The sequence below is a fragment of the Ursus americanus genome, chromosome 13, assembly GCF_024610735.1.
Source record: "Ursus americanus isolate L20-20 chromosome 13, mUrsAme1.1.p, whole genome shotgun sequence".
Lineage (NCBI taxonomy): Eukaryota > Metazoa > Chordata > Mammalia > Carnivora > Ursidae > Ursus > Ursus americanus.
The window spans coordinates 63,998,157-64,017,636 of NC_142139.1; the positions used below are offsets into that span (position 1 = coordinate 63,998,157).

The following is a 19,480-nucleotide window of genomic DNA, read 5'->3' on the forward strand; positions in this document are numbered from 1 at the left end:
GTTTTTTCTGACCCATTTGAAAGATAGGATGCTCCTTTACCACTTAAATATTTGAGGGCCTATTTTCTAAGAAAAAGGAAATTATTTTACATAACCACAGTACAATAATCAGAATCAATGAATCAACATAACTCACACTGACGCTATGCTAGTATCTAAGCTGTATACCTTTTTCATATTTCCTAAGTTACACGAATTCATATTTCACTATAATGCTTTTTATAGCAAAGAAGAATAGCAGTACTGGTCCAGGATCCAGTTCAGATCACACATTGCGTTTAGTTGTCCTGTCTTTAGTCTCCACTAATCTGGAAGAGTTTCTCAGTCTGTCTTTATGTCTTATGTCTTGTCATTAGTCCAAAGGAGTATGGACTAATTATTTTATTATAACGTCTTTCATTTTGGGTTGTCTGATGTCGCCTTATGTTTAGGTTGGGGTTATTTTGATAGGAATACCACACAAATAGTGGTATATATTATCAGAATGCACATGATGTCCATTTTCTTCAGAATCATCTTTTAGAAATATACATCTAATATTGTCTCTCACGTGTTTAAAACCTTTCAGTGGTTTTCATTGCTCTTAGGATAAATACCAAGTTCATCTTGGTATATTATGATTTATGCCTACCCCTCTAGTATCCTACTTTTTTTTTTAAGATTTTATTTATTCATTTGACAGAGAGAGAGCCAGCAAGAGAGGGAACACAAGCAGGGGGAGTGGAAGAGGAAGAAGCAGGCTTCCCACCGAGCAGGGAGCCCGATGCGGGCTCAATCCCAGAACACTGGGATCATGACCTGAGCCAAAGGCAGACTCTTAACGACTGAGCCACCCAGGCGCCCCATAGTATCTCACTTTTTATTTCCTTTCAGTTTTAAAGAAATATCTCCTTCCTAGGACAGTCACACAAATTTTTCCTTCAGCCATAAAGGCTCTTTTCCCCCTCCCCTATACCTCCTTCCCTTAGCCTACTTAGCAGAGCCTTTATGCCTCCAGTTTCTATATGGGAAGGACATAGAGATAGTGTTCTGGTTGGATGAGGGGGTGAGTGTAAGTGGGCCTCTTTTTGAATCTTCATTTGAATAACCTTTTATGTAAGATGTCCATGCCAAAAGCTGGTCAGAATGATTGGAGGAAAGTATGGGCCTTGGAGCTCTCTTTCTCTGTTCCCTCCAAACCCTGCCCTTTGGCTCAGTTCCCCCTTTAATCTAGAACTGTCCAGATCTCACCTCAATCATCACAGACCCAGAGAAGTCTTTTGATGCTGCCTTGACCAGTCCCTCTTTAGGGAACTTCGTATTAAGTCTTAGTCAAAGACTAAGTCAACATTTTTAGTATCTTGTATTCTTTTTGTGTGATTACTCAGGAGGACAGGTATGTTTTGTATCATGGTCACATCACCAGTACCTGCATGCCTGACACAAAAATAAAGATTCATTACTGAATGCGTGGAAGTGAACGCCTCATTCTCCTACAGTACTATTACCACATGTTGAGGCTGTTCCCTCTTTATGGAAACACCTCCTCCACCCTCACCTCCTAACTCCTATTCCCAGTTCTCCCACAACACCCCCATGCTGTCAAAGGTGCCCTTTTTGTGTGAACCCATAACACCTCTGCTTACCCCATCACAGCTTTTGTTTTATTCTAATTGCTTTTTACCATTTCCCTGTACTGAAGTGCACACTCCTGAAACTCAAGGATTATTTTATGTACTGTCTATCCTTGCACTTTGTATACTTTGTTCAGAGTAAGCTTTTATAAATATTTTTTGAATGAATAAATGTAGTCATGCCTCTTACATTCTTTTCTGATTATAAAAGTAATACATTTCAAAGTAGGAAGTTGGAAAAATGAAAAGTAAAAGGAGAAAATGAGTTGCATATCATGTTCGTTCTACCTTTCGTTATTTTTTTAGGCAATAGATTACTTTTAAATGCCTTAAGTTATTTATTTACTTATGGGAATATTTTACCTATATTTAAAAAAAATAAATATGTGAAGGGGACTAAGGGGTATAGACTTCCAGTTATAAAGTAAATAAGTACAGAAATGAAAAGTACAGCATAAGGAATATAGTCATTAATATTGTAATGTATGGTGACATCTGGTGACTACAGTTATCGTGGTGACATTTAGTAATGTATAGAATTATCAAATCTATATGTTGTATACCTAAATCTAATATAACGCTGTATGTCAGCTATACTTCAGAAATGTAAAATAAATAGCAGATCTTGTATGCATGTGTTTTTTCTTGATTATAACATTCTTAATGGCATTTTTTTCTAAGAAATTATTGTTAAATAGGAGATGGGAAAATGTTTCATCTATAACCATAATTTTTCTAGTATCTTCACCTCCCATATTTTATTAAAGTAGATTTCTGTGGAGACTTCTGTCTCCTTATTTTAAAAAATTTACCGAGTCAGGGGCGCCTGGGTGGTGTAGTCAGCTGAGTGTCCAACTCTTGGTTTCGGCTCAAGTCATGATCTCAGGGTTGTAAGATCAAGCCCTGCGTCAGCTGCACACTGGGTGTGGAGCCTGCTTAAGATTCTCTTTCTCCCTCCACCCCCCACGTGCATGTGCCTGCTCGCTCACTCTCTCTCAAAAAAAGAAAAAAATGTACACAAATTCTGTAATCATTAAGAGCAATGTAATAAATCCCTCCCCCCTTTGGTAGTTTAAAGTATACTGACTCTGTGATTTAGTCATTGAGTGAAACTCAGTAACCAAATATTTTTATCTCTGTAGTCAGCATCCTTTTGCCATTTGGTGACACATTTCTGTGGCACTTCATCTTTGGCACTATTGTTATAACATGGTCATTGCTCTTTGAGCTATCAGGCCCATCTACAGGCAATTTCTCAAATCCAGAATAACTACGTGTGTTTTATAGAAGGCTTTGATGTTATTTAAAAAGTGTTTAACAAGAGTTAAAACGACAGTATCTGAGGGGCTCCTGGCTGGTTCAGCTGGAGGAGCACGTGACTCTTGATCTCAGGGTTGTAAGTTCAAGCCCCATGTTGACTGTAGAGATTACTTAAAAATAAAATCTTTAAAAAAAAAAAGACAAACCTACAGCATCTGAAAATTTTACTTTTTAAAAAATTATTGTCTGATAAGCAGTGTACCATTCTAATCATTTGTTGTAGACAGCTAAGTGAATCAGTCATCCGTAATTTGAAGGCTGATGTGTGTGTGTGTGATGGGAACCGACAGAATACGTGTCCTGTGACCCAGGTCTCTTTATAAAGGAAGTGGATATTTACAGCCTTCCTTTAGAGAGTTAGTGTGCATGAAATGAGAACAGTATTCATATTGTTTTGTCATTATACTTTCATTTGAGTGCTTAGTTTTTAATCTGATCTAACAGTAAATATATTTTTCAACAAGTCTAGAAGTGAAGACATACATGTAACTATGAAATGAGATGGGAATTAAACAGCTAATGATAGAATATTTTTCTAAGAGATTAGAGCAGAAAGCTCCCAGAGTTTAAGAAACAAGCTTATCAGGTATAATTTATACAAACCAAATTTATTCTGCTACTAGTAATTTTCATTCCCAAGTATGAAATCCAAAATTTTCACTTTTTGATAAATAAAAGCAAACTGTAAGCAGAGAATAGAGGCAAGGGGCATATGGGACTTCATTATCCTTACATTCTTAAAACTTTTCTGTAAGTTTGGAATTATGTCAATTAAAAGTTATCCCCCAAATTCTTATTTTTTTCTAAAATGAATGTATATTTTACTCAAGATTGGAAAATATTCACAATATTTATGTTTCTATTTGACTTTCATACCCTTCCACCTAACTACAAAGTCTAAACTTGATAAAACTATTTTGGCAAGAGGATTAGGGACTGTATACTAATTCGATTTCTAATATAGTCTTTTAGTCCCATGCCATTACTTTGCCTTTAATTTTTACTTTACAGGCTAATTTTGGGCTGAAGTGCTAACATCCTCTTGCCATCCAACTTGTACTTCTGATACGCTTTTCTTCACGTTAACACCTTGGTCATTAGGTTTTTCTTTTTATCAGCATTTTTCCCCTAAGTTATTTGCATTTTCAGCCCTCAGCATAATTCTTCTAGTCAACTAATAGCATACACTCAAATCCTGAGATTACCAGAAGTGAATGATTTCTGAATCTAGACTTTTTTCGTGTAACATATACATAAAATTAGCCTCATCTTCTAGAAATTTTTCACCTACATGTGCTGTCATTTTTTAATACTTAGGAAAACTAGGTTCATTTTCCAGAATTGGAAACCCAAGCCACAGGTGAGAGGTGACTAATCCATTTATAAGCAGTGAAGCCAGAACGTGGACTTGACTGGAATTCAGGAATTTTTATTTGCAGTGAATTCAGGCTGATAGGCAGCTAAGTGTTCTTGTCAGAGCACCTGACCCCGCTGAGGCTGTTTTCTCATCCACAATATGATGATCCCATTCAGCCCTCCCTTCAGGCTTGTTGTCAAGCACAAGCAAGGTGAAGTCAGGGGCAGTCACGGGAAAACTGTAAAATGTTCTAGTGTCTCATCTTTCTTTTTTCTCTTTATTATTCTGCATAGGAGTCTTTTAATTTTCCCAATTTAGCACTAAACTACTTGGCTTTTTAATGTTCCGTTGCCACATAATTCTTAAGCTTGTTACAACATAATTCTTAAGCTTGTTACAACATGGTTATTTTTCATCTTTTCGTTAGAATTTTGGGTGGACATTGCTGCCAGTAATGTTTTTAACTTTATGGAAACGATAGAGTCACCATGAAATCACTGAGGACTATAATCTATTTAGGATAATTTAATCTTTTGTTTTGCAGTCCCAGGCTATCTAATCTTCCTGGCTGGTCCCTAAAGGATGGAAATGCTTTCTTGGACAAGGTAATAATAACTGAGGCATATCTACACCCAGTGGAAAGCCATCTTGTCATACGAGAGCCACCGTATAGTAATGTGATGGATGTGCTCATTTTTTTCCTTGTGTATTCTCTGAAAAATCCCAGGATCCATGTAGGGTCTTCAGTAGTTGGTGATTATTTTTAAGAGCCTTTTAGGGAATCTCAGTGTTCAGATTCAGGTCCAATTTGCTCGTGTGTAAAAAGCTAAGAACTTCTGCTGCAAATACATTTTATCACCACAGAAAGAAAACTATTATTTTTAGAATTGCGATGAGAGTTTCAAAGGTAATGCCTATAGAGAGTTCCATCCAGTTCGTTCTATTTTCAGGCTGTACTGACTCCATGACTGGAAGGAGTAAAACTTTTTTTAAAAACAACTTTAAAATCCTCAAGTGTGGATTCTGTCAGCAGTTAAGTAAGGTAGGGCTTTGAGAAAAGTTTGGTTCTTACTCTTTGAGTGAGGGGAGGCTCTGGAAGGAGTGTCATTGTCTGATCCGATCACTCTGGTGGCCATGTGGAGAACAGACTGCGAAGCCAGTGTTTAACTTCCCAGGCAATGTGTTCTTTGGGGAGTGGGAGGGGAAACACGTTCTTGGGTAAATTTAAATAGAGGGGCTTCTAAACTATGAACTTTCATCTTATTCCAGCCTTTCTTGGTAGCTTAGAATGGACAGCCTTAGATAGGTCATGAAAAAGGAGCACAGTTCTAGGAATCTAGGATTTGGGGTTCTACTATGACTTTAATCACTGACTAGGCCTATAGTAAATGACTTAAATAATTTTTTTCTTTGAGGCTGTTCAATTTTTGACAGTAGATATCTCCACAGTAATTCCTTCTTCAGATCAGTTTTTTGGCAGTTAATTTATAAATGAGAGACCAAAGGTACAAAAAATGTTAAAACTATCATCTAGTTACATTTTCTACTAAAAAGATCAGAAGGAAGGTTAAAAACTGTAAAGCTCATCCATTCCATTCTTAGTCCTCTAAATCATCCTTTCTCTCTCAAATTTCACAATTGAAAGACTAAAGAAATTTAAAGATCCTTAAAAAGAATCATCTGCAAAGGCACCTCCTTCTTCTAATAGGTATTGTTAAATAAAGAGATGCTCTTTTTACAGAATTAATTTCTGTAACTGCACCCCAACCTCCAATGCAGGCCAAATGCATAATGTGATGCCAGATTTCCCTCCTAGCTAACTGTAAAATTATGTGACATTCAGGAACCTGTGCACTTGATTTCAGCCTAACTCTCCTTTTGGCTGTAAATCATTGTTCCCTGAAAAAGGCTCAGAAGCATCCCATTACCAGTGCATTGTGAGCGAAAATGACTTGCATGTGTATGTGGGAGCATTTCATTAGAAGGGAGTGGTGAATAAAATACAGGGACACTGTAAGTGTGTAGAATGGCAAATATGCTTCTCCAGACCAGGAAGGATGAGAGCCTCAGAGGAGACTTTGTCATGCGAGGTGGACATGCCCTGATGTGTAGCATTATGGGGAAGAAGATTACATAGCCAATTTAAGACCAGGCAGGACTTTGAAATTTCCCATGATTTGTCTTTAATCATATTTAGCCTTGTCCTAAGGGAATTGGGAGTCTTCTCTCATTAAACATAATTGCTTATTTGTTTTTTGCTAGCAGGTACATTGTAATTAGGAACTGTTTTCAGTCCGTTTTTCGCTCAGTCTTTCACCGTTTAAATGGTAGTCCTATAAGGAGAGGAACCAGTTTATTACAGTGGAAGGCAGGGGAGGAAGTCTTCTGTCAAGGTTCTGATATGAGACTTGTAAAATTCAAAAGGAAAATCACACATGGTTAATTTCAGATAAAGATTGAGAGTAAAACCATTCAGACTCTAAAATATAAAGACACATATATATGAATATATAGTAATACATGTTCAGTGATTAATGAAAACATGATGGAACAAAATTCTAATAGTATTTTTCTTTTTCTGGAAAGAGCAAACTATCAACCAAACACTGACTTTTACTAGTTTCCTTATAAAATCATAGAAAACTTTAACCTTGATGAACCAAAAAAATCGTCCACAGATTTTGTAAAGTATGAGTGAGGGAAGACAGCAACTCTAGTGGCCTTCTGGAAACATTGTGGCAGCCCCTGTTGGTGGCCCTCTCCTGCTTCTTCTCTGTGTTGCTGTGTCATAATTTCAACTTCCAATACCTGTATGAGTCTGCCAGAGAGTTTTTTCCCTAAAGCTACACTAAATGTAGGAGTGCCATGTAAATATCCTGGGACCCCCCTTGCCCTGGGGATGGTGACTCCAAGGTGTATGTTTTACACCCTTTCTTAGAGTTTCCCATGGGAATAAGTCCCAGCTGCCCACAGTGGTGTGTGGCTCAGTAAAATATCCATGGTCAGCCCCCTTCCTTTCCCTTTATCACTTGCCCATCCTCCTGTTCTTTTTTCAGCACTTCCCTGTTAGCTCGTACCCACCGTTTTCTTGAGGTCTGTTGGTGAGGAATCCAAACTAAGGCATATTGAATATGGTAGGTCATAAGCAGAGTGGGAAGTTGTAGTATATTCTCTTTCTGTATATTTTCTTTTGAATGAATACATTTGGTTTACAGCCCCAAATAAATTGTATGCTCCGCAAGGACAAAGATTATGTTCACAGAGGTGAGGGTGATGGTGGTTGTTTAATCCCTACCCTCTACTCTTCATCTCCCTCCTTGTTTGTCCCTTGCCCCTCAACCCTTGGTAGGAGGAGAAAGAGGCTCTAAATCAGTTGTCTAGGGCCAGGACTCCTAAGCTAATTGCATTAGCAAAATCACTAAGGTGCTTGGCCTCATCCCCAGATTTCTATCCCTTGGGTCTTAGATGGGACCCAGGAATCTTTACTTCCATCAGTGTTCCCAAATTATTCTGATATTGCTGGTATGAGCTACGTAACTATTACTTGGAAAGCACTGTATCATGAGTTAGAAAGCAGCATATGTCCACACATGCCTTGAAGAGTTATCAAGAAATGTACATTCAAATTCTGAGTTAGCCACCAACCAGCGTTTTTTATGCTGAATAGGACACTTAGCCTCCCTGAACCTAAACAGGAAAACAGTTCGCCTGAATAACCTTCCGGCTGCCCTCCAACTCTCTGGAGGTCTGTGATTGTTCACAGAGAGTTTGGTTTGGGGATAGTTTCTTTGGTGCTGTGTCTGTTGGATATCTCTTCCAGAATTTTTTCCTTTTTGTTCCTTTTAGGAGCTAAAAGAGTGCTCAGGTCATGTGTTTGTGGATTCTGTGCCTGAATTCTGCCTGCCAGAGGTAAGATGAAAGTGATTCTTACTGTAGAAACAAAGCATATCTCTCAAAATGAAGTCAAGAAATAATTTTAAGGGGCTTATTAGCTTTCTGTTTTCAAATTGAAATGAATGTGTTATTCCAGGCACAATATTATGCAGCTAAAATACAATCATTTAGGAACTCTTTATATTATCTGTAAGAAATTTAACTCTCCTTTTGTATTCCTTGCTCTTTCTGTAATCCCCACTGACACTTTGTAGCAGGGCGTAGTTTTGAGCAAGATACAGAAATAACTCAAGTCTTTCAGTTTTGTAATTATATGCCTGTGTCTTAGATTAGCCATACTTTTTGTAGTCTTGCTTACAGTGGGTGATTGGGAATTGCTGTTATTCAGCCAGTACAGTAAACTGTAGAAATTCTTGCTGACTTGAAATATATCAAATATTGCTTGAAATTCAGATTCTGAATTGAGCCATGGATACCTATTGCTTACATATTATTATCACAGAGAGACTTGTTATAAGAGTTTGGGGCCAGTTTTATCATTTTAAAGGAAATGAAGATCAGTTTCCATTCATTTTAAAGGCAGCTAATCTCAGCTGACAGTCCTAATCTCTAGAGCGGCATAGATGGCATTCTCAACAGACGGATAAAATAGAGGGAGGCCAATAGCTAGTCCCAGGTTCCTGAGGAAATCAATGAGAGAAGCTACCATCCTGTTCTTTCTGTGCACCCAGTGAATTACGGTGCCTATACGAGATACTTTAACAGTTCGATGCCAAAAGAAAATTTGGAGTACTTTTTCCCTTGTTGTTGTACTCTCTTCCTGCCTCTCCATTTCAACACTTTCTTTGATACTCTGTAGGTAAACTTTTTTTCTTTGAAGTATGTATATGTTCCCTTTTGGGATAGTGGAACGAAAGAGAAGAAAGACAAAGCAAGATACAGTAATGGAGGGTGACAGTTAAGGGAACAAGTTTGAGATAAAGTAGTAAGAATAAGGGTGAAGGTGAAGAGTTACCAAGAGTTCTGAGCTCTTCCTAACTGCTATTCAAGTCTTTTGTCACCTTCATGTTTAAGAATTAGTGAGGCAGGTCCCCATCTGTTCAAAGATTCCTAATCCCAAGTGCTACATTTATTTTCGGTTTTCTACGTATGGCACTGACTGCTGCAACCTTCAGTTTATGGACAACAGTGTAGAATTTATGAATTGGTGCTCTGATGACTTTCTGACCTGCTCCATAGAGCACTAAACAATCAGAAATTGGAATTAAACAATTACCATTTCACAGTTCATCTTCTGCTGTGCTAAAGGATTATTGATATATTTAGTCTTCTAGAACTGTATAAGATTTTCCAACTTGTATTGTCTTGTAGTTTGTGTCAAGTTAATAATAGTCACTATTTTAAGGTAGAGGTAAGGCATTGTATGACTGGGAGAAAATAGGGGAGAGTCACAGGAACAGGAGAGAGATACTTACTCCAGTCTAGTCTTCACAGACTGCTCCCAGTCTTTATGGAATTTATAATCTAGTGTGACTACCTGAAATATTTTTGTATCCCCCAAAGTCCACACTAGACTGAGTATGAGGTCTAGGACAGTATAGTAAGCCGCCAGTAAATTATGAGTGTTTGACCTAATTCATGTTCTGTAGAACCCAAGTGTGTCTGTATACAAGTTGAAAATTAAAATAACCCTCATCGGATTTCATCAAGTGAAAGAATGTAAGCAAATATATAAATGTGAGTATATAAACATGGATTGGATGTTAAACTTATTTCTCAGAGAAAAATGTTTATGTAGGCACTCTTGATATATACATACAGACAGAATATAAATATAAATATATATATATTTTTTTTCTTCCAGCTGTCCTCACCAGATTTCTCATCATTCTAGACTCTGTGGGCTGATTCTTATATATTAAAGAGAAATTTCAAACTCATCCATTTCTGTATGCAAGAGGGAAAGTAGAGATGCTTTTGAGCTTTCTTATTGCTTCAACTGTTGTTCTCTTGTTTTCTTCTGGATCTGTCACTCTGTGATTATGTCTTAATTTTCTTATTTGTTTAAAAATGATTCCAGAGAGGTCGTAGGGAACAGAACTAGTGGAATGTTACATGACCCTTCATTATGAGGGTACTGTCTTGGAAGTGCCATGAACAACATGGAGTTAAGGGTGGTGTGAATTGGCTATTACTGGTCATTAGGCATTTTATTCACACAGATTGCCATTGCCCTATCAATGAGTAGCTTCTGACCTCTAATCTACATGCTGTCCTCAGGAGCTGATTATGTCTTGTTGGCTTTATTAAATTAACTTATTTCGTATGTAAAGTCATTGAACTAGAAAATACCCACAGCCCAAATGGCACACCATCTTTAATATTTGCAAAGATGGAGCAGACATCTTTGTTCCTTCTCTGTGCGAGACATATTAGCTCAATAACCCGTTCTCCTAACTAAAACACTTCCTTGCCTTACCCCATGCTGTCCTTTGTGCACCATACAGTTTCTCAGAGGGAACTTCAGTGATTGAGATGATGTCTCTGAGCCACAGCGACTCACGTTTTCCCACAGAGAGTGCCGGTTAAAATGTTGCATCGCTCCAACAACAGTGCCCCAAGGCTTGCTTTGCACTGGCTCCCACAGCTGGGAGGGGACAGAGATGAGTCACACAGGATCCTTAACCTCAGAGATATTTAATACTAGAGGGACAGAGTGGTACTTTGAGGAGCTGTTGCATGCAGTGGTAACTGTCAGAAGAGGGACATCCATTAAGTGTGTTGGCAGTTCTGAGGGGGGAAAAAAATTTTTTTTTTCAATCTGGGCAAATCACAAATCAGGAAGCCTTAATGGAAGATGAGAATTGAGCCTTAAAAGACAGGTAGGACTTAAATATATGGGAAAAACAATTCCTCTTTTGAAAAGGGTTTTTATAAAATTTACTAAACATGAGTGGCATTTTCCCTTTTCATGTGACCTTAATAATGGAGTAAAAGGTAGACTTGAGTTAAGGCTAGGACAGAATATGAGAGTATAATTTCCTTTTATGATTCTGCCACTAAATTTTTGTTGTTGTTGTTCTGTATCCAGCACTAGTGGTCAAAAATTATCTCAAAAAAAGAAAAAAGTTTCCTCCTGCATTTGCCTCATGAAGAGCTGGTTTGGTCATGCTGCTCCCTCGGTTGCCGGTGAATCTGTAGCAGTGCTGTGTTCGATTCTGGTTCCCCTTACAGCTCCTGTTGTGCGCTGTCTGCTTCATGGTAACTGGTTGAACCTGCCAGGCAGCAGCGGCTGAAGTGTCCTGTGTCATTGACCCTCATATGGCAGAACTCTGTTTTAGTAAAATCAGAGTGCTGCTGGTGCACTGGCTGCATTCTCATCGTTCGCCATCCTGCCCTGCTCCTTAATGTCAATATTAGGAAATCTCCTAAAATGAGAGAGTGGAAGTGTTGCAGGAAAGGCATCATTATTCTGTAGTACAAAAACGACTTCTCTGCGTTCTGACAGCATCATTTTTCAGTCACATCATGCTGATCTGTATGCCCTGAACAGATATGTATCATTCCCGCCCCTTTCTTTTCAGACCGAGCTAATAGATCTGTCTACGGTGGATGTGATCCTCATCTCTAACTACCACTGCATGATGGCACTGCCCTACATCACTGAGCACACCGGTTTCACAGGCACGGTGTACGCCACAGAGCCCACCGTGCAGATCGGCAGGTGAGAGCAGTTCTTCATATCCCAGGAGCAGGTGGCCGAGGCACTCCTCTTCATATCCCAGGAGCAGGTGGCCGAGGCACTCCTCCTTTCCGTGGTGTTGTGGCAGGAGTGATTGGTGTCTCCTCCTGAGCAGCTAACCCAAAGAATTAGCATGAATAGACAACTCTCGAAATAAAACAAGTGTTCATTGGAATTGCCTCGAGATTAATGCAGCGAGTACTCTTAGTCTTTTGTGTTGTTGTTGTTTTTGAAACAAAGACTGGAGGAAGGTGTTCACAGAGACAGCTCCTCTGTGCAGATGATACTAATTAGGGGAGGTAACGTTGAGTAAGACGCCACAGAGTTGCAAGGCAAAGAGCTTCAGGAAAAAGGAGCATAGCACATTTAAGAAAAGAAGAAATTTTATTACTTTGCTTTCAGAATTCCTCCCTTTATGATTTAGTGCAGACTATAAATGGAGACAGCTTGTAGAAAACAGAAGAAGTAATTAGACAGTTGAGTTGACTATACTTTTGACAGAGTGCAACTCAGAACTCTAAGGAGTAAAAGCCTTCCTTTGACTCTGAGAATGCTCTGCCGTCTCTCCCTCTACCCCTCCCAAGCCTTCATGACACAGGCAGTTGCTTCAAGTCCCCCTAGCATCATTCAGTGACAGAAAAGTTACATGAAGAAAATCAACTACCCCAGAAAAAAGAGTTGAAGCAAACTAACAAGTATGGTGAAAGGTGAAGCTATTGAGGCTCAAAGTAAGGGATCAAGGTGTTGATATGGACTCTTGGCTTTGGGCTCCAGTGTCTTGCAAAAGTACGACAAGATGGAATGACCGGAGATGAAACAAAATATGCCCTGGCTTTTGTGTCAGCTCCCATTAAAGAGCATGTAATCTGTACAGAGAAACATCGGGGATCTGACGAAGAGACATTACAGGGAAGTAAAACACAAGGCGATTGGATCAGTCGCAACTGATAAGCTGAAAACATTCGACTCTAGGCTGAAAAAGTTACAGCGTGAGGTGGGACACACCAGACTGTTCTCCAGAGAGCTACAGCCAGAATAATAATGCGCCGAGATTCCAGACCTTTGAACGCTGGAGCTCGTGCTGCTCCTTCAAGATGAAAGGACGGGGTGGGATTAGGAATAAATAAATCCAATGGAAATGAAATGGAAGTTGTTCAACATCCAAATGCTAGTAAACTGATGGCTTGCCATATCTCTATATTCATTGGGAGAGGATTTAAGTCAATATGGATCATCTATACTGGATTCTGAAAGGGGAGTCAAGAGGTTAAAAATCTATTTCTCGCTTTTGGGTCATTCCCTAGCCATGCAGGAGTCTAACAGTTCTCTGTGCCAGCTATTCCTCAGAGCACGTGCATCATTGATCCACTCCAGTGAGGCGTTTCTTAGGTTCCCTCAGTTGTGATTCCGTCGTGATCCATCTTGCCATCTGCACACAGAGCCTGTCCTTTTGCAGGTCCTTGAGTTAGGCTTTTAGGATTAATCCTGAGAGTATTTTTCCACATAGAATTTTGTAAATTCCCCAAACACATGTCAAGAAGACATACTTTTCCAGTTTAAAATATCCATTTAATATTGTCATTTAAAAAAAAAAAAACCAATACTGGGTGCCTGGCTGGCTCAGTCAGGTCCTTGGGTAGCTCATTCGGTTACACATCTTCCTTCGGCCCTGGTTATGATCCCAGGGTCCTGGGATCGAGTCCCACATCAGGCTCCCTGCTCTACGGGGAGTCTGCTTCTCTCTCTGTCCCTCCCCCTGCTTATGCTCTCGTGCTCTCTCTCTCAAGTAAATAAATAAAAATCTTTAAAAAAAAAAAAATCCTACCCCACGCCTGCTGCCACCAAAAACAGGTACTTCATATTCATTTGACTTTTTCTCCCTTTATATTTTTAGTTATATGAAGGCAGAGAGCTTAAGACTGAGAGTTAAACCACAGGCTTGTATATTTCAGTGTTCCAAGATAAGATGCATGCCAGGCTTGTTTTAAAGCTGAATTAAATCATTTATGTTCGAAATGTTTAACATGGAAGTTCAATGAGGTGGTTGGGGTTTTGTTCAGGTTTATTTAAACGGGTGTCCAAGTTTATGTGCAACAGATAGATGATTGGGGTGGGGGGAAGGCAGACAAGCCCATTTGTTTCGACTACAATGTTAACAGTGGTGTTTTTCTCCTTCTTTTATGACTGTTCACCACTTTTTTCTTTAAACTCAGGCTTCTCATGGAAGAGCTGGTGAATTTCATTGAAAGAGTGCCCAAGGCTCAGTCTGCCTCCTTGTGGAAGAACAAGGATATTCAGCGGTGAGCAATAGGCCTGTCTACTCCTCTTGACAGCAGACCCTTAGGCTTTGCAAAACAGTCTCATTTGTTTTCTTATGTTATGCTTTAACATTTGTACTGTTAGAACTGGAGATTCTCTTTTCCCTGTTTTAGGGAAAGGCTATGTTTGATTGTACCAACATACTGTGAGAGGCAACTGTGCCATGTCCAAGGTACTGTGCTAGGTCTGAGTTTTTAAAAATTAGTAAAACAGTTGGCACTGTCTTTGAGGCGCTCCGGGGTTGATGGGAAATCAGACCATTAACAAGTAAATTATAGTCTTGGATGGCATATATCGTAAGAGGTGCCTGTCACGGTGCTGTAGACACTCGGAAAATGAAGAACTTTCTGTGTAGGGAAGCTGAGGAGGACATTCCTTAGGAGATGACAATGAAAGTGGGTCTTGGAGGAAGAAAAGGACTCTTCCTGATAGAAAAGGTCAGGAAGTGCATCTAGGCACAGCATGATGGGGATAATAGTATATTTGGGGACCAGGGAAAAGTACAGGGTGGATTAGAGTGGGAAAGCAGAGAGGAGAGGTGAGAGTTGAAACTAGAGAGGTATATTGGAGCAAGATAATGAAGAATCTGATGTGTAAAGTTTGCGCTTTATAATATGGAGAGTGGGGGGAGTCCCTCTGTGGTTTATAAGGAGGAGAGCAATGTGATCACATATTTGTTTGGGGGAAAGTAAGTCTGGAAGCAGCGTGGGGCATGGATGGGGGTGCAGAGACGGGGCAGAAGACCAGGGGTAGGACTATCAGAAACGCGAGGGAGAACAAAAGCCTGAACTGAGGTAATAGCGGTGAGCATGAAGAGTCTGACTTAAAAGAAATTTCTAAGACAGAATTGAAAACAATTGGTAAGAACTATAAAAGAGGCTGTGAAGTCATCCTTAGGAAGGTTAAGAGGAGAGCTGAGTGGAAGCCAAGGGGAAAAGGAAGTTTCTCCAAACCCGGGCTTGCTAGTGGTATCAGATGCTGCAGAAATATCCCATAAAATGAAGATGAGACCCTTGGTTATGGAAATCCTAGAGAGATTAGTTTCAGTAGAGTACTGGGAACAAAAACCAGATTGTAAGAGGTGACAGAAGTAGAACTATAATGGCGGAGGGAAGGAGGCAGCTCCATTCTGCTTCCATGCTCTCATATTTAGTTGGCAGCGGAGGACACTGGCCAGTCTTAGCCTACTGCAGTTTCTCTGAGCCTCCCAACCACTGCCCTGCCTCCTGGCACCACATGGTCCCAGCCTTCCAGGCCTCGCATCCAGAGTCTGGAGTAAAAACTTGTCATTGGCTTTTTAGGTAGTGGGTATCCCATTCGTGCCTACCCAGGTCCTCTCTTTTCCAGCCACCTTGCCATTGAGTTCTCTTCCCCCGTAGGTCAGTGATTTGTTAGCTGTCTAGTTATCTGAACTTTGGAATGTCTTAGTTTTTGTGAATATTCCTTCTACGAGAATATGTATGTATAGGGGCACCTAGGGGGCTCAGTCAGTAAAGCTTCCTACTCTTGACTTCGGCTCAGGTCGTGATCTCAGTCGGGCTCTGCTCTCAGCGGGAGTCTGCTTCTCCCTCTCCCTCTGCCCTCCCCTCCTGCACATGCACGGGTGCTTTCTCTCTCTCTCTCTCTCTCTCTCTCTCTCTAAAATAACAAATCTTTAAAAAAAAAAGAATATATATCTGTAGCTAAGAGAATATGCTTTGTTTTTATACTGTAACTGTTCTAGAGTCTGAGTATCTGAGTGTCCTCTCTGCATTCCTTTGTGTATGTGTTACTTGTTCTATTTAACTTACATAGCACTTGCTGTGCCAGACACTATTCTCAATGTTTTACTTAACTCCTGTAATTCTTTAACATCATTTTACAGAAGAGAAAACAGCCACAAACAGGTTAAGTAACTTGCTCAAGGTCAGCCAACCAGTGAGCAGTAAGGTTTGAATTCAAACCCAGGCAGCAAGTCTAGTCTAGTTCCAGAGTTTGTGCTTTTAACCATTATGCTGGGCTGCCTCTTGGGCACACACGTCTCTTCTCAAGTGCGTGTGAGCCCCTACATGTAAGGGAAGGGGGAAGTATGTGTAACTGCACGTTTTCTCTTCTGTTTTATGGATCTTCTTTGTGTCTCCATTTCCTTGATTGGGGATATGGTGTCCATATGTCTTCGTGGTGGGAAATGTTTTCTGGACACACACACGTCTGAGTCTTCTGTGTGTATGCAAATGACTTCCTTGATCTGACCACACTCCTGCTTATGACAAGGTCCCTTTCCCTTCTCATTTTGCATTCTTATTCTCAGCTGCCTTTCCTCCTGCCCATTGCTATCCCTCCTTCCTCTTTTTCTCTCTCCCAGGTATCCACTGGACCACATCAGACCTAGTTGTCCACATTTCCCTCCTGAGAAATTTTAAGACTTTGTTTTCTTTCCCCATGGAACATGTACGCCTTGGCTTCCCTTACTTCCTCCTTTTAAATTTATACCCTTTATAATATTCTGCCACAAATAATTTTGGCACACCAGAGGTGATGTTCGAAGGTCACTGTTTCCTGGTTCCCAAACCCTGGGCCAAGTCTTAGGAAGTCCCACATCCTTATTTTGCCTTTTCTTCTATGACCTTGGGCAGAGTCCTTGGCAGTTTTCCTTTGCCTCCCATTCTTTGTAAAATACAAGATAACTGGTTTACAAAAGAAGTGCCATCGTTTATTAGGAAGAAGGGTGAATTGAACTGGAAGGAGCAGAGGGCGGGGAGGACAGGGCTGCAGGGGGGAGCCTGAAAGTTATTTCCTAAGGTGCTTAGAAAATCTCCCTTTTAAAAAGGGGTGCTCCTTGAGATAAAATCTTGAATTTGCTGTCTCGCCACCTGGTGGGCAAAAATCTGAAACTTGGTAGGGGAGCAAGGAGAATAACCTGCACTATTGGAGAAGACTTTATTTCCCTATTTCATATATCGTAACCAGATTTCTGATTCTGGTCAAGTATTTTGCTTTGGCTTTTGAGCACGAAATGAGCCACAGTTATTGATAGAGAAAAAAAAAAAGAGTCTAATTATTGGAAAGAATATGCTGCGGTGTTAGAGAACCAAACCAAGCAAGCTGTGTCCTCTTTTTCTCCTGGATAAACTCAGCATAAATATTACAAGTGGTAGAGGAATTTGAAGAGCTATTTTGTAATTGACATCAGACAAAAGAGTTCTTTTGAAATATTCACCTAGAATTTAACCTTGGGCCAGAATACTAAAAGTGCTTCATTTGAATAACATTTATGCTGAAGGATTTACATCACTTTAAAATTTCTGTCACACTCCAGTTTCTATCTAGTGTCCCAAAGTACTGTGGCAAAACTAAATCGAGAAACACTGTTTTTTGCTGTCTATTACATTGACATTTTTCCCAAGTGATATGAGCTGTGTCTTATTTTTTCATTCCCTCCTTTTTTTTTTTTTTCCTCTTTAATTCCTGTACTCACCTTGTCAAGAGGGGTCTCAGGTAGGGATCACAAACTCCAATGCCTCTGGGGATGGGGAAGGTCAATACAGGAGCGAGGTGGACCTCAGGTAACTGTGGACCAGCGACCACACCCGTCTACAGGGGCAGCTGACACACAGTTTTGGCAGATTATGGCCATATGGAAACGTGAGCCCATTGCTGCCAAATCTTCCCTTTTTTTTTCTTTTTTTAAGAGAAACTCAAAATCTGGATGTTTTAAATGTGATTTTTTTTTCATCTTTTTAAAATGTTGGCTCACACGTTAAAATAAAATCCTGTATGATCCAAGCAAAACACCTCTGAGTTGGATTGGAGACTCAAGCCCCCGGTTTTTGACTTAAACTTTACACAGGCTGTCTCTTGGTTAAGTGCCTAGAAGTGATACATTTTAGTAGCTTAAGTTATTTAATAAGACCGTGAACTAAAGAAAATAATAAATTAAAATCTTTCAGACTCATTGGTCAAAGGGATCTGACAAATTCTCTTAAATCATTTGAAGTTAGTTTGAGTTAGCATTTGATTTAGTATTAGTATGTATACCAAAAGAAGCTATTACTCTTGCTTTTTGGCAGCTGTCTGACTCCCCGCCTCAGTTGACACTGCTCCTTGAGATTTATTTAGAAGTTAGCCATCTTTCTTCCTCATTTTGATGCTTTAGTTTACTCCTCTTGAAAAAGAGATTTTGAAGGGTAAGAAAAGGAGACTCCCTTTGCAATGTAATTTTTGAGTCTCTGACTTTCTCATACCCACATTAAAGTTTAGGGTTTGTAATAGAAAATTTTAAAGCAGAATATTCCACTTAAGAAACTAAACCATCAGCTAAGATTTTTCTGTATAAGACTAGAAGTCTACAGTTATAATTAAGGATAAATCATTACAGAATATTGTCATAACCGTCTTGCAAGCATTAAGGAATTGGGCACCGATATATTCCTGGCTGATATGTTATGACAGTTTTCAGTAGTCAGAGCTTAAAATGTGGGTTCATACCTTATAGAAGACATGAAAGAAGACGTAGTTGAAGTTCCTCTGCTCTGATGTTTCATGGGTATTTATAGAGGAATTTATCAGGTCTAACTATATGATAGGGAGAAAATTAAAGCTATGGGCTTGGAGATCAAATAGACCAGTGTTTAAATTTCATATCTTCTTTTCAGTAGCTCTAGCAATTTATTTCTTCTAGGCTCTGTTTCCTCATTTATAATATAAGAATAATATTAGCAACTTTGCAGGGTTGCTGTGAGGACTAAATCAGCATGAGAGTCCTTAAAACAGCGCCAGGCACATAGTAGGTGCTCTGTAAATACCCGCATCCTTTTCCCTTTTAATGATACACTTGGCTCACATAACACCCTTTCAGTAATCAGCACACATCTGCCTTCCACAGCCTAATTTATCTTTAAACGCCACCTTTCCTGATGGAAGCAACGTAGCATAAGAGAAGGAAAACCATTTTTCTGATCCCCCTGTTGCCTTCTCTTAGCGCTGTCATCCAGACGCTGGAACTCAATCTCCTTTTTTGTAAAACAAGGGAATTGAATTCAAGTGTCTCTAAGTTCACTTAGGTTACAGTTTTTAAAGCTGTCCAAGGGAGAGGCTCCTTCAGCCGGCGTTTCTAGAGTGGCACTACTTCGATGAAGTCATCACCGCTTGTCCTTGAGCTTTGCAGTTCCAGAAACTTAATCATTTCATTTCGCTCAGAGTTGATTAGCCTCTGAGGGACTGATTCGGGCTAAACTCCCAGGATATTGACTGACA

At 39.7% G+C, this 19,480-nt stretch overlaps 1 protein-coding gene across 1 annotated transcript in view; it reads left to right on the plus strand.

The window, feature by feature from the left end:
- Positions 1-19,480, plus strand: part of INTS9 (integrator complex subunit 9) — a 104,193-nt gene that overhangs the window by 35,601 nt on the left and 49,112 nt on the right. The window contains exons 3-6 of the mRNA XM_045773969.2: positions 4,835-4,895; positions 8,137-8,199; positions 11,769-11,908; positions 14,140-14,226. Coding sequence (XP_045629925.1) covers positions 4,835-4,895; positions 8,137-8,199; positions 11,769-11,908; positions 14,140-14,226 — 351 coding nt within the window. The remainder of the gene's footprint in view (positions 1-4,834; positions 4,896-8,136; positions 8,200-11,768; positions 11,909-14,139; positions 14,227-19,480) is intronic.